This window comes from Anabrus simplex, chromosome 1 (assembly GCF_040414725.1).
Source record: "Anabrus simplex isolate iqAnaSimp1 chromosome 1, ASM4041472v1, whole genome shotgun sequence".
In the NCBI taxonomy this organism is placed as follows: Eukaryota; Metazoa; Arthropoda; class Insecta; order Orthoptera; family Tettigoniidae; genus Anabrus; species Anabrus simplex.
Window position 1 is genome coordinate 1,576,702,844 of NC_090265.1, and position 15,399 is coordinate 1,576,718,242.

A 15,399-nucleotide genomic window follows, 5' to 3' on the forward strand; every position below is an offset into this window, starting at 1 on the left:
AACGCGCTTTTCTTTGTTTTTAAAGGAGATCCAAATAGGAATTTTCACGTCTGTAAAAACTTTAGTTTTTATTAGATGTATGTATTCTCATACAATTAAGCCAATTAATTTTCCAATTTCCCCCTCCCCCCTTCATTGGATTTTCCGAGAATACGTGTTTCTTTACTTTTAAAGCAGATTGCAAATATCAAATTTCACGTCTGTAACGTCTTCATTTTTGATATATCAGTAGCCTAATTAAAAGAATTCAACACCATTTTCAGTCACTTTTACCACCCCCTCCACCCAAGTGGTATTTCCGAAAACTAAAAACACACGTTTCTTTATGTTTAATAGAGATAAAAAATACCTTCACTTCTGTGACATGTTAAGTTTTTTTTAGATATACTGTAAAAATTGTCATTTTAAAATTTCACCCCTTTTGAGTTCCCCTTAAGTGGAGTTTCCAAAAACAAATCACCTATGTTTATTTACATTTACAGGAGATTCCAAACACCCACTTTTTACGTCTGTAACATTTTACGTTTCCAAGATATTCTGTAGATATAGTCTTTCAAAAAATTCACCCCAACTTGTCACTCCTGTTTAACCGCCATTTCAGATTTCCCAAAAACTAAGAATTACGTGTTTCTTTATTTTTAAAGGAGATCCCATATACAAATTTTCAGTTCTGTAATATCTTTCGTTTCTGAGATATATGTATCCCCATTAAAGGCATTCAACCCATTTTTCACCCCTTTTACACCCCTCCTATTAGGATTTACAGGAAACAAAAAATACGTGTTCCTTTATTTTTAGAGGAGATTCTAACTACCAATTTTTACATCTGTAAATTTTAAAGTTTTAAGATGTAGACGCACTCATTTTAAAAAATTCACCCCCCCCCGTTTTCACCCCCAATATTTGGATTTTCCAAAAACAAAAAAATACGTGTTTCTTTACTTTTAAAGTAGATCCAAAATACCAATTTTCAGGTCTGTAATATCTTCAGGTTCTGAAATATAAGTAGCCTCATTAAAGGCATTCAACCCATTTTTCACCCTTTTACACCCTTCCTATTGGGATTTTCCGAAAACAAAAGAATACGTGTTTCTTTATTTTTAAAGGAGATCCTAAATACCAATTTTTACATCTATAAACTTTAACAGTTTTGAGATATAGATACACTCATTTTAAAAAATCACCCCCTTTTCACCCCCCCCCATTAATTGGATTTTCCACAAAAAAAATAATACGTGTTTCTTTATTTTTAAAGGAGATCCCAAACACCAATTTTCAGGTCTGTAATATCTTCAAGTTCTCAAATATAAGTAGCCTCATTAAAGGCATTCAACCCATTTTTCACCCTTTTTCACTCCTCCTATTGCGATTTTTCAAAACAAAAAAATACGTGTTTCTTTATTTTTAATGAAGATTCTAAATACCAATTTTTACATCAGCAAACTTTAAAAGTTTCGAGATATAGATTCGCTCATTTTAAAAATTCACCCCCTTTTTATTCTCCCATTAATTGGATTTTCCAAAAACAAAAAATACTTGTTTCTTTATTTTTAAAAGAGATCAAAAGTACCAATTTTGAGGTCTGTAATATCTTCAGTTTCTGATATATAAGTACCGGTATCCTGATTAAAGGCATTCAACCCATTTTCCCCCCATTTTCACTGTTTTTCACCCCTCCTATTGGGATGTTCTGAAAACAAAAAAATACGTGTTTCCTTTTTAAAGAAGATCCTAAATACCAATTTTCACATCTATAAACGTTTAAAGTTTTGAGATATAGATACACTCATTTTAAAATTTCACCCCCCCCCTTTTCACCCCCTTACCGAAGGAATATCCAAAAATCCTTTCTTAGCGAGCACCTACATCATAATGTGAATATATTCCCAAAATTTCATTTCTTTATGTCCAGTAGTTTTGGCTCGGCGATGATGAATCAGTCAGTCAGTCAGTCAGTCAGTCAGGACAAGCTATTTTATATATATAGATATAAGGAAACATAAAGGTCCGATAATACTGCCTTGAGGAATTCCCCTCTTAGTTATTACAGGGTCAGATAAAGCTTCACCTACTCTAATTTTCTGAGATCTATTTTCTAGAAATATAGCAACCCATTCAGTCACACTTTTGTCTAGTCCAATTGCACTCATTTTTGCCAGTAGTCTCCCATGATCCACCCTATCAAATGCTAATATAATAATTTCGTGTGGCTATTACTAGCCGATTGCAGCCCTCGTAAGGCAGACCCTCCGATGAGGGTGGGCGGCATCTGCCATGTGTAGGTATTTGCGTGTTATTGTGGTGGAGGATAGTGTTATGTGTGGTGTGCGAGTTGCAGGGATGTATCAAATGCTTTAGACACGTCAATCGCGATAGAGTCATTTGACCTCCTGAATCCATGATATCTGCTATATCTTGCTGGAATCCTACAAGTTGAGCTTCAGTGGAATAACCTTTCCTAAAACCGAACTGCCTTCTGTCGAACCAGTTATTAATTTCACAAACATATCTAATATAATCAGAAAGAATGCCTTCCCAAAGCTTACATGCAACGCATGTCAAACTTACTGGCCTGTAATTTTCACCTTTATGTCTATCACCCTTTCCTTTATATACAGGGGCTGCTATAGCAACTCGTCATTAGGTATAGCTCCTTCAAGCAAACAATAATCAAATAAGTACTTCAAATATGGTACTATATCCCAACCCATTTTCTTTAGTATATCCCCAGAAATCTTATCAATTCCAACCGCTTTTCTAGTTTTCAACTTTTGTATCTCTTTGTAAATGTCATTGTTATCATATGTAAATTTTAATACTTCTTTAGCATTAGTCTCCTCCTCTATCTGGACATTATCCTTGTAACCAACAATCTTTGCGTACTGCTGACTGAATACTTCTGCCTTTTGAAGATCCTCACATACAAACTCCCCTTGTTCATTAATTATTCCTGGAATGTCCTTCTTGGAACCTGTTTCTGCCTTAAAATACCTATACATACCCTTCCATTTTTCACTACAATTTGTATGACTGCCCATTATGCTTGCCATCATGTTATCCTTAGCTGCCTTCTTTGCTAGATTTTAGGCGGCTCATTGTTTTGCTTTTAATATGAAGTGTTTGCCAAAAATGTGATTATGCTGTCATTAATAAATATTATAGTGAGTTTGATATGACATTTCATCTTCAGTCTGTGTTATATTCTACAGTTGTTAATACATCGAAGTTCGCAGGTAATTCCCGTACGTCATTAGCAAACGATAAAGGAGACCTCTGTGCGGTCTTTTGATTTTCAGAGAAGGGGTTTTACCCTTACCTTTACCGCCAGAGTTGAGAGAGAGGAAGTGTGGACCTGTACAGTTAAACCGGAAGATCAGTGACCAACAGCACAGGGCTTTGTGAACAATGGATGACATGAACCGGTAAAATATTTGTGATGTGACGAATTCAGAACTTCAGACGGAGAAAGTCAGACACCAGATAGTACGCCTTGTGAAGTAAACTAGTGATGTCGGTTTCTACGGGAAGACATAGTTGTTGCCGATATGATGCGTCTTAGTTAAATAATTGTGTTATTTTGAAAATTTTAATTTAGTGTTTCTAATTTCACAACATGCACCCAACATTATTTTATAGAAGTCCTCAAATGTTAACATCAAATATCCCCTCCCGAAAATAATTTCTGCGTACACCCCTGATTTAAAGCGTTGAACATTGGCACGAAGAATATTGTTACTTAATGATATGGTGTCACGATATTGTACATAAATGAAATAAAAGATGTGCATATGAAATATTATCACTGAACATAACGATAACGTGGCTAGTCGGCCTTTTTCCCAAGTTTCGATTCCGGGTGAAGATGGTGACATTTGAGGGTATTTAAATGTGATTATTCCGTATCGTTGACTTCCGGTAGGGTAAGAACTCCCATGGCAGAACATTTAGATACTCCGATGTTTGTTAATATCGTTGGCCGTTTGAACAGACATTAAACAAATGCAGTAGTTCCGATAATTCGAGTTGGATGGGATTGAATAATCTCGGATCGTAGAAAACGGGGAGCTACATTTTCAAAATTCACACACACACACACACACACACACACACACACACACACACACATATATATATATATATATATATATTAAAGTTGACTTTAATTCGCATCGACCCGACACAAATAGGTCTCAAGGAGACGATGGGATAGGAAAGGTCTAAGAGTTTGAAGGAAGCGGCCGTGATCTTAATTAAGGTACAGGTTCTTCCTTCTCCTCGGTTTTCGTGTGAGTTGTCATATCCTCCGACATTCTTCTACACTTACATGAACGACTTATTCTTTTCGTTGCCTGGTGTGAAAATGGGAAACCACGGAAAACCACCTTCAGGGCTGTCGACAGTGGGGTTCGAACCCACTACCTCTCGAATGCAAGCTCAGAGATGCGCGCTCCTAACCGCACGGCCAACTCGCTCAGTATATGCAAATAAAATATATGTCCATACATTTAGCTCTTAAATAAATGTATAAACTTATAAACAGAAATCAGAATTCGAATGAAATTCCCAAAATTGGTTAAGACGAAGGAAGGGGGCCCTGACTGCCTATTGTTCTTTAGTTCTCCCACTCGAGTTCATTACTGACGATAAAGGACTCGTAACCAATGCATTATCAACTTACTACTGAATTCAAATGCGTGTAGCGAATGTATTGCCGGTCATCAACATCAGTCACTACTGATCTCCATTTGGGGCAGTCGCCAAGGTGACAGATTCCCTATTTGTTGTTTTCCTAGTCTTTTCTTAAATGATTGCAAAGAAATCGGAAGTTTATTGAACATCTCCCTTGGTAAGTTATTCCAATCCCTAACTCCCCTTCCTGTAAACGAATGTTCGCCCCAACTCGTGCTCTTCAATTCCAACTTTATCTTCATATCGTGATCTTTTCTACTTGTAAATACATCACTCAAACTTATTCGTCTACTGATGTCATTCCACTGACAGCTCGTTTGTTACTGGTCCGTCACCTATCTCTTTTCTTGCACCCCGTGTATATCTGGATTAGAATTATTGAGTTTGCATTATATTATTTAGTAATACACACTATTTTTGAAATATCTCGGTTCTCCCTTCTCCTCAGTTTTCGAGCGAGTTATCATATCCTTCGATATTCTTCTACACTTACATGAACAACTTCTTATTTTTTTGATATTAGCAATTTCCTGTTCAATAACAGTATTTAATAACCTAAGATCAGGCGAGGCTGCCTGTAGAAGTGCAGGATTCAGATTTTTCTTTTTATATTCATTTAGGCCGACTATGGACCCCGTTGGCGTTGTTCCCTTCTTTAATGTCTGGTGTAACTGTTAACGGGTCTTAACAAACATCGGAGTGTCTAAATGTTCTGCCATGGGAGTTTCTTAATCTACCGGAGGTCAACGACACGGCGAGCTTTCTTCTTAGTTCAGTATTCTCTCAACCTCACACTGTGAGTGTGTCTTCGTTCCTGTGTCCATTGCACCCCCTACTCCAGGGTGCAGTGTGGCTATTAGTGAAGGAAGAGAGTTTGGTGTTCTGATCAGTGTAGATCTTATTTGGGCCAAATTATAATAGTTCTAAGTTATTTGTAACTAGCCTCTTCCACTTGTTCTCCCTGCCCCTCTTTCAGGCGCGGATCTACAGGGGGGGTATGGAAGAATGTCTCCTCCCCCAAACTGTCAGAGTAAAATAAAAAGTGTTAAAATTATAGACATTTTAAAATATAAAAGAGAGCATCATTGTCTAGGGTGATATGACAATACAGTATCACTGTGAATTGTAATGAATGTACAATTTACTTAGCAACAGGAACCCATTGTAGCGTTAGAAAATAAACTAAAACGACAATAAGTAGGCCTGTCGCCGCTTCAGCATAAATGGCAACAGTTACCCACTTATGTTAACAGCACAGACGACTTGACCTTGAAGAAGAGAGAGAGAAAGAGAACGCAAATGTTCAAAGGCCCAAGCCCTGGTGTCAATTTACTTTTTGTTCACGACTTGATTTTTCGAAAATATCGGTTGCGAGACACACTTCATCACTAGAAATATCTTCAAAACGCCACTCCTCTCATAATATAATAGGCACTAGCTCATAGCATCTCCCTGCTCGCCCTTCCCTTGCAACAGTGACAACCGCCAAGGACAATTTCTTTCGTGATTTCTTTGAACAATTATATTAACTCGGAGGAGCCAATACTATCTATAGGATCACCCCTCTAAAGCATGATTTCCAAAGGTGATCAGCGTTCGTGGATTAAAATCGAGATTGGCCGTATCAGAAAAAAAAGATGCAAATCATAGTCAAGTGTTCACGCCAGTGTCAAAGTAGGGTTTTAGAAGGGGTTCGTCCATTATGTGGATGATATGACCAATTTCTCAGTGACAAGATGACGGGATCTGGTGATCCTATAGATAGTATTGGCTCCTCCGAGTTAATATAATTGTTCAAAGAAATCACGAAAGAAATTGTCCTTGGGGGTTGTGACTGTCCGTTTGGTGATAGATTTGGGCTCGCGATAGCGGACCAGATCCATGTCAGTTTTTGTTGGTGATCTTGGGTCACTGTGCGGTGGACATCGTCATTCCACCACCAGAGGTGTTGTCCACGAAACGCTTTCCTAGTTTTGTCAGTCCTACTCGGCCTTCCGCACTCGATCGAATTCGTGCCGTACTCCATCATATTCTATCAGTATTCAGGAGGGGAAGGATGGTATCCACTGCTCTGACATGAGGCTTACACCACTTGATGCGTTCTGTGGTGGTGACAGGTCAGATAGTTGGGACGAATGTGAAGCTGCAATACAAGAAACAGTAGTATATGTTGAGGAGTAATGTTGTCTGATGGTATCACTAAACAATCCATTAATAGCCTCAGATCCTTCCTCTTCACCATTCAGTAATCGATTTGCGACTTGCGACGGCCACTACTGGATGTGATAATGTTGTACAGGCGTTTCTTGAAGAGTGCATTTACTTTTGCCAAGTCGCATTCCAAGGCGTGTTCACCAGCTTCATCATGGAAACCAATCCCGAACCATCATTCACTCGCTCGAAACCATCCCTTGAATAGAGAACATGTCTGTTGAGATCTCCACCGATTAACAGATTTTCGCTGACGACAATAGGCTGGATATATGACTCCAGTTCTGTTCAAAACCCAGCTTCTTCCTGTAATAGGCATCCTACCTGTGACGTGTAACAAGAGGGGATGCGTACTATTATTGACCCGGTGACAATTCGGATGTCAATCAAGCGAACGTATATACGGTCTACGTAGGTGATGTTATTTCACAATCTATCGGAAACGGCAATTCGGCGGGATGTTGTGCCATAGTACAAGAGCATGTATCCTTCTCCAGTGTCACAGGCTTTCACACCTTTCTACTTTGTCTGCTGCATACAGGCAACGTTTACTCGTCGTAACTTGAGTGATTCTGCCAACTCGCTGCTGCGTCCACTCATTGTCTCCCTCGATCAACTCTTGTTCTTCTCCTACCCCGAAGGTATTGGAGCATTCGAGGCCAAGGGAGTATTTCATTTTCACGCCCTTCGTGGCCCTTGTATTTCTTTGACCGATACTTTCAGTTTTCAAAATGTCAGATCGAATCCATGTTTCCCCTCTGAATAGTGTCAATAGAGGATGGTTGCCTAGTTGTACTTCCTCTTAAAACAGTAATTACCACCACCACCAGCCATTGTTCCATTGTTGATCGTCGCAAATTGGGTAAATTTGCCTCGCTTCTTTAACCTGAACTGGCCTTAGGCAACCAACACTTGCACATTTCTTATACTTGATCGGGCGGCATCAGATTGCTGAAGGCTAAAAAAAGAAAACATTTTCGCCATTCCATTCCATTCCATTTGGTACGATGTCGGCATGTTAAAGATCTATGGTGGTACATTTGAAATCTACCCTAAAAATTGATTGGTAGAGTAAAACTGAACGTCGAAATTGACACGCTGGCTGCCTACACGGCGTCACTTCAAATATGCCGGCTCCTGGTGGCTGGGATCTTTCAGTTATACATATTGACTAATTATCTAATTTACTTTCTGTTGTGTAGAAACACTTTCAAACACTTTCAAAGTGTATTGTTAATTATATGTTGGGATTACTCCGAACCCCTCTTCCTGCCAGAGTTCCATATCCACTGGGGTTGATGATCGTCGAAGCCACCCCTCCCCCTAAAATTGCTGCCTGGATCCATCCCTGCCCTCTTTGTCCATCCTGACTACATGAGTGTAAATGTTTTGTTTCCTTTTTCTCATAGCTGTTGTATTGCTCTCTAGTTATTGGTAGGATTTCCTGTTGTGTCTGATTCTGTACTTATCTTCCTCTTTGATGGAGCCCTTGATTTTTCTCACGATATTTCGATCCTTCAGTTCTAGTTTTCTGAGTTGTTCCTTTCTGACCATCTTCATGCATTCTGAGGCGTACAGCAATCTCACTACGGTACTGTAGTGTCTGAGTTTGTGGTTAAGGGAGAGGGATTTAGATCTGCACATGTTCTTACAGAGGTGGTAGGCTCTATCTCTCTCTCTCTCTCTCTCTCTCCTGATCAACCAATCAATCAATCAATCAATCAATCAATATTGATCTGCATTTAGGGCAGTCGCCCAGGTGGCAGATTCCCTATCTGTTGTTTTCCTAGCCTTTCCCTGAATGATTTCAAAGAAATTGGAAATTTATTGAACATCTCCCTTGGTAAGTTATTCCAATCCCTAACTCCCCTTCTTATAAATGAATATTTGCCCCAGTTCGTCCTCTTGAATTCCAACTTTATCTTCATATTGTGATCTTTCCTACTTTTATAAACGCCACTCAAACTTATTCGTCTACTAATGTCATTCCACCCCATCTCTCCGCTGACAGCTCGGAACATACCACTTAGTCGAGCAGCTCTTCTTCTTTCTCTCAATTCTTCCCAGCACAAACTTTGCAACATTTTTGTAATGCTACTCTTGTCGGAAATCACCCAGAACAAATCGAGCTGCTTTTCTTTGGATGTTTTCCAGTTCTTGAATCAGGTAATCCTGGTGAGGGTCCCATAAACTGGAACCATACTCTAGTTGGGGTCTTACCAGAGACTTATATGACCTCTCCTTTACATCCTTACTACAACCCCTAAACACCCTCATAACCATGTGCAGAGATTTGCACCCTTTATTTACAATCCCATTTATGTGATTACCCCAATGAAGATCTTTCCCTATATTAACACCTAGATACTTACAATGATCCCCCAAAAAACTTTCACCCCATCAACGCAGTAATTGAAACTGAGAGGACTTTTCCTATTTGTGAAACTCACAACCTGACTTTTAACCCCGTTGCTCCTGCTCCGGTGCTCCTGCCGTTCATGGTCAGGTCCTTGCTGATGTTCGGTGTTACCCATGCTTTAGAAGTAATAAGTGAAATGTGGTGATCTTACATGAACGTTGCCGTGACAGTAAAAGTTCCTGACTTCGCCCCGAGGCGTGCAGCTCTTTTCAGGCACACTTCCAAACGAAGTGGGCTGCATGTACCATTTTAACCATATACCGTCCGGCGCTATGTCTACATGGTTAGCTTGCGGGCCTTTGGTTCAGAGGCTCCCGGGTTCAATTCTCGGTCGAGTCAGGGATTTTAACCTTCATTGGTTAATTCCGATGACTCAGGGACTGGGTGTGTGCGCCGTCTTTATAAGTAGAATTCGTCATAGGTAGGGCCCCATCCTCATAGACGCGCAGCCCCCCCCCCATTACGGCGTCAACTCGAAAGACCTGCACCAGGCCTCTTCGGAGGCCGCACGTCATTATTACCATATACCAGCTCTCCTGCCATGCTTAAATCTCTGGCAGTACCGGGAATAGAACCCGAGCCACTGAGGACCGTTACACTACGGAGGTGGATGTTGCCACGATAGTAGCACTCATGAGTCTTTTGACATAGTGTGTTGGACCTCAAAACAAAGGCAGCACAAACACAGACGATCCAACTATAGTGTGTAAGGGTGGAGGAGAGTTGATTATTACAACGCGGCAGAGCTAACAAGTGTTTTCTAATGGGCAGCAGTGAATGTTTAGAAGTCTTTTGACAAGAACCGTTTAGATATTTCATTATCATTTCTGAATTTCGGTGTGTTGCAGGGTAATTGAGACTTCCTAAGCGTGAAGAGCGCTCCATAGAGATTAAGGATGCGGTGATATGCATCTTGTAGGAGGGGAGATTTTGTCATCTGCTGGTATTCAAAATGTTCGTCGTCCTAGGAATAAAAGATACCATCCACGCTACCAGGTTCCTACTGTAAAACATGGAGATGGAAACGTCATGGTCTGGGGATGCTTCTCCTCTAAGGACATAAGCCATTGGTGCGAAGCGATGGTATAATACAGGGTCCTGACTACAAGGACATTTTGGACAAGAATATGCTACCATATGGTAGAAAAAAAATATCCCTCGACAATGGTGTTTTAAATCATCGATGTAAATGTATAACTGATTACGTGCAAAAGAAGATAACATTTTTGCCATGGCCAAGTCGAAGTCCAGATTTAAATCCAATAGAATACATGTGGGAACTGCTGGACACACCTGTAAGGACATGATCACATACACAAAAAGCGGAGTTCTTTAACACTTTGAAGTCAGAAAGGGCAAAAATCCCTAAAGACAAAATTCGTTATCTTATTGCGTCCATGCCTGCCAGATGTGATGCTGTAATACAAACAAAATGCTATGCAACGGGATATTAGTTGCCACGGTCAGAAAATGAACACTTGTTTGATTTGTCCATAAGGTCTTTGTCTAAACATTTATGAGCTTTGAATTTCACAATTTAATTTTCTTACAAACAATATTCTACTCCCAAAAGGTTAGTTTGTTTTGATGCACGTAGGGTTGGTGGACGAACGATCTCTCGAAGAATGAAGGAAAAAGTATCATAGAAAAAAAGGACGTTGACAGACTAGTCCTCGAATGCTCTAATATCGCCAAACCGAAATAAGGTAAAATTTGATGGCCTGCAATGTCCTATGCTAACACTAGACCTACATTGATTGTCTGTTGTTGATAGTTGAGGTGTGCTCTGTCTCTTCTTCTGCTAATCATTTCCGCGAGATGGCATTAATGTTGCAATTACAAAAACTAACCCGTCAACAACGACTATAGGATACCTAGAGTACAATAAATAAGGAATGAATGAATATACTTTATAATTTTTTTTTTATAAAAACATCTTCATGTATAACATATCAATATTATGTTAATTTATATTTTACTTTTACACGTACATACATACAGACAGACTCGTAGATGAGTCAGGAATAACTTCCACTTCCGTGTCAACTCTTTCTTCTTCCGACTCCGACGGTTTTAGGGGTGCTAAGCCTAGGGTGTCGTTATACATACGCTATTCGTGGCCTTTTTCTTTCTCTGCCCGATACCCTCATTCTTCGTAGTGTTGGAACTCTGTCGTCATTAGTGTCAAGAGAGGAGAGTTATCTACTTAGTAATACTTAAGCACCACATCATTAACACCTCCCCCCACCCCCGCCCTCATTGCCCGTCCTTCAAGAATACTCTTTTTGTGTGCAAGTTGCTTTACGTCGCACCGACACAGATAGGGCTTATGGCGACGATGGGACAGGAAAGGGCTAGGAATGGGAAGAAAGCGGACGTGGCCTTAATTAAGGTACAGCCCAGCATTTGCCTGATGTGAAAATTGGAAACCACGGAAAACCATCTTCAGGGCTGCTGACAGTGGGGTTCGAACCCACTATCTCCCGAATATTGGATGCTGGCCGCACTTAAGCGACTGCAGCTATCGAGCTCGGTTCAAGAATCCTAAGCCAAATACGTTTGATCTCTTCGAGATCGCAGTTACAATTAATGTCGTATAGTAGTCTGAGCCAAACACAACTGAATGACGCTAGAAACCTGCCATTGGGTGCAGCAAAGTGGAGCTATGGCCCACACCGCGAAGGGCAACTTATCCTTATGCAGTAACACCTGTGATCATCAACAGGTTCGACAAACTACACCGCCGCTATGGTCAATGCATGAGACGCGAGGGTCCACAGTTTGACCCATGCTATATCGACGCACTTAGATACGTGTTGCAGTCTCACCTCGTATGGTATAATGTCGTATCTTAATGTTCAGAGCATGTTTGTAATTTCAGTACCGGTAAGCCTTCTGTATGTTTTACCTCATACTGCCCTATAAAATGATAACAAAGTAATCAGGTTGTCTCGTTCTAAGTAAGCCATTGGGTGATAAACAAACACATCCGGCGAAGTTACTGACCTCTTCAACGTTCTGGAAGAGTGTCTGGTGGTCGCCGCAGGAGATGAGGTCTTTCCTGTCCGCCAGAGGTAGGAGAAACCGACTTACGCCGAACTGAAGACTGAGCGCATAATGCTGCTCCTTGTTCACCAGCTGGTAGATGGAGCGACGTCTGGCGTCCTCGCGATTCAGTGGCTCCGTCTAAAACAAAAACAAACATCCTATAAGTTTTAATGGAAAAGTGCTTATGAGAGAGTGACTGGGATTCACGCAGGAATTTTATATTCTGTAGCCTTGTGTACTGTTTCACAGACACTTAGCCTTTTGAAAGGAAGAAATTCTGGAGGAAGTACCTGAACTGTGTATTCTTTCAGAACGGCAAAACACTGAAAGAAATACTTATGAAGTAAAATTAGTTCAGTGGATTCGTATCTTTCGTCCTTAGTGTTTTACAAGAACAACGTTAATTCCCAGATCAACACTATAAAAAGCAGCGAAACTAAATATCACAAAGAAGGTGTTGTTTGTTTGTGTGCGTGTGTGAACAATAGTGATTTTGAGGTGAGAAACGGCAGAATTATCTCCCTTTACCATGAGTAAACGATTATGGAGAAGCTAGATTCATTTACAGATACGTAGGATGAATTCTGAAGAACTTAACAATTTGAGATTAAAATACATGTGTGTGCGTGTTACCTGAGTAACATTGTTCATATTTTACTTAATACAATGGACAGGCATTTGCAAGTTGACATTGTAATCTTGAACTTCTCCAAGACATTTGATAAATTGGATCATGATATACTTCTTTGTAAACTGTCAGCATTGGGCTTCTCTCAAGAAATGTTAAAACCGACTGCATCATATATTTCTTATAGAAAACAATTTGTTTCTATTAATCAGGCTAAATACTCTGTTCTCAATGTTAATTCTGGTGTACCTCAGGGTTCCTAATTGGGTCCTTTGTTTTACTGATATTTGCAAATAACTTACCAGCTCTCTAATTGTTTGTTGTTTGCAGACGATGTCAAATTGTTCAAAGAAATTAGCAGCTATAATGATGTACTTCAGTTACAAGTAGATTTGAGTCGCCTCAATATTTGGGATACAGAAAACGAACTTCCTTTTAATACCAATAAGTGCTTTGTAATTTCCTTTTCTGGAATCAGCAATGAGATCTATTTCGATTAAAATTTGAATAATGAAACTTTAGAAAGGGTAAATGCCGTGAGAGATCTAGGTGTTACTTTAAGACGAAATCATTCGTTTAATTTGCATATTGACAGAATTTGTAACGATACGTATAGACTACTAGGATTTATTATAAGAATTAGCAGATATTTACAGAACCCGATCTCAGTTTCAACTCTGTTTAATCTTTACTAAGAAGTCGCCTGGAATATGCCTCTGTAGTTTGGATGCCATATTATAAATCACATACTGACAAACTGGAGAGAATATCAAAGACATTTTTAAGATTCCTATACTTTAAACGATATAACCGTTCTTCTTATTTATATACAGTAACCTCCTACGTGATTTTAACTTTGTCTCCTTAAAGAATCGAAGAGAATTATCGCAGTTGGCTTTTCTATATAAATGTGTGAATGGTATATTGGACAATAGCGTTTTGCCTGAACAGTTTAATTTTAATGTGAAAACATTAAGCTCTGTCTAAGGCAATTTTTCTACTGTAATCGAAGCAAAACTTTCTACCATAAAAATTCCCTACTGCAGAGAATGTGGGGGAGCATTTAATAATTTGATATTAAAGGGCATAGACATTGATATTATATTTTCAAAATTTCTTGTTTTGATCAAATAACTGTTCAAAATATAAAATCCGAATGTCGCAATTAGTAGATTTGTAGATTAATTTCATCTCATTTATACACCGTAACTGTGCTCTTAACAGAGATATTTCTTTTTTGTTATTTGTTACCAGTCTGGCCATTGCTGTAAAGATAACATAGTAGCTTACTGTGTCTTAACTTAATAATCTTCTATACATGTTTATGCATGTTCCTGTAACATTGTATAAGACTGTTTTTTACTAATAGTTTAGACTGTAGTTTGGTTTGAGTTTAGTTTCACTATAACTATTACCGGTAGTTTTCTTTGTTTTTTATGATCTTATTTTTTCACTTTGTAATTTTTACTGTACTCTACTGTAATTAGATCATTGTCTGATGTACACTATATTAATTAAATAAATAAATAAATAAATAAATAAATAAAAAATAAATAAATAAATAAATAAATAAATAAATAAATAAATAAATAAATAAATAAATAAATAAATAAATAAATAAATAAATAAATAAATAAAAATTGCATTTACTAATTTCTGCACACTTCAGGTTAACACATTTCACGTCAAGAGATTAAATGCTTCACGAGGTAGGATATCTTACCGGTGTATATACTCTTTGTCGGAAATGGATTAAAATTGCATTTACTAATTTCTGCACACTTCAGATTATCACATTTCATTTCAAGAGATTAAATGCTTCAAGAGGTAAGATTCACTGACTGACAGTGACAATGCAACACCAAGGAGGAGTGGTTCGAAAGGGATGAAAGTTGGGGAAAAAACAGAGTCGGCACGGACGAATAATTGATGTTTATTTCAAACCGATATGCAGGTTACACAATGCGCACGGCATCGACTCAGTAGGATGTAGGACCACCGCGAGCGGCGATGCACGCAGAAACACGTCGAGGTACCGAGTCAATAAGAGTGCGGATGGTGTCCTGAGGGATGGTTCTCCATTCTCTGTCAACCATTTGCCACAGTTGGTCGTCCGTACGAGACTGGGGCAGAGTTTGCAAACGGCGTCCAATGAGATCCCACACGTGTTCGATTGGTGAGAGATCCGGAGAGTACGCTGGCCACGGAAGCATCTGTACACCTCGTAGAGCCTGTTGGGAGATGCGAGCAGTGTGTGGGCGGGCATTATCCTGCTGAAACAGAGCATTGGGCAGCCCCTGAAGGTACGGGAGTGCCACCGGCCGCAGCACATGCTGCACGTAGCGGTGGGCATTTAACGTGCCTTGAATACGCACTAGAGGTGACGTGGAATCATACGCAATAG

The 15,399-nt window shown here is 39.4% G+C and overlaps 1 protein-coding gene across 1 annotated transcript in view; it reads right to left on the reverse strand.

Annotated features, from left to right (window-relative positions):
- PsGEF (Protostome-specific GEF) overlaps positions 1–15,399 on the reverse strand; it is a 603,069-nt gene that overhangs the window by 319,668 nt on the left and 268,002 nt on the right. The window contains exon 8 of the mRNA XM_067138170.2: positions 12,326–12,505. Within this exon, the coding sequence (XP_066994271.2) occupies positions 12,326–12,505 (180 nt within the window). The remainder of the gene's footprint in view (positions 1–12,325; positions 12,506–15,399) is intronic.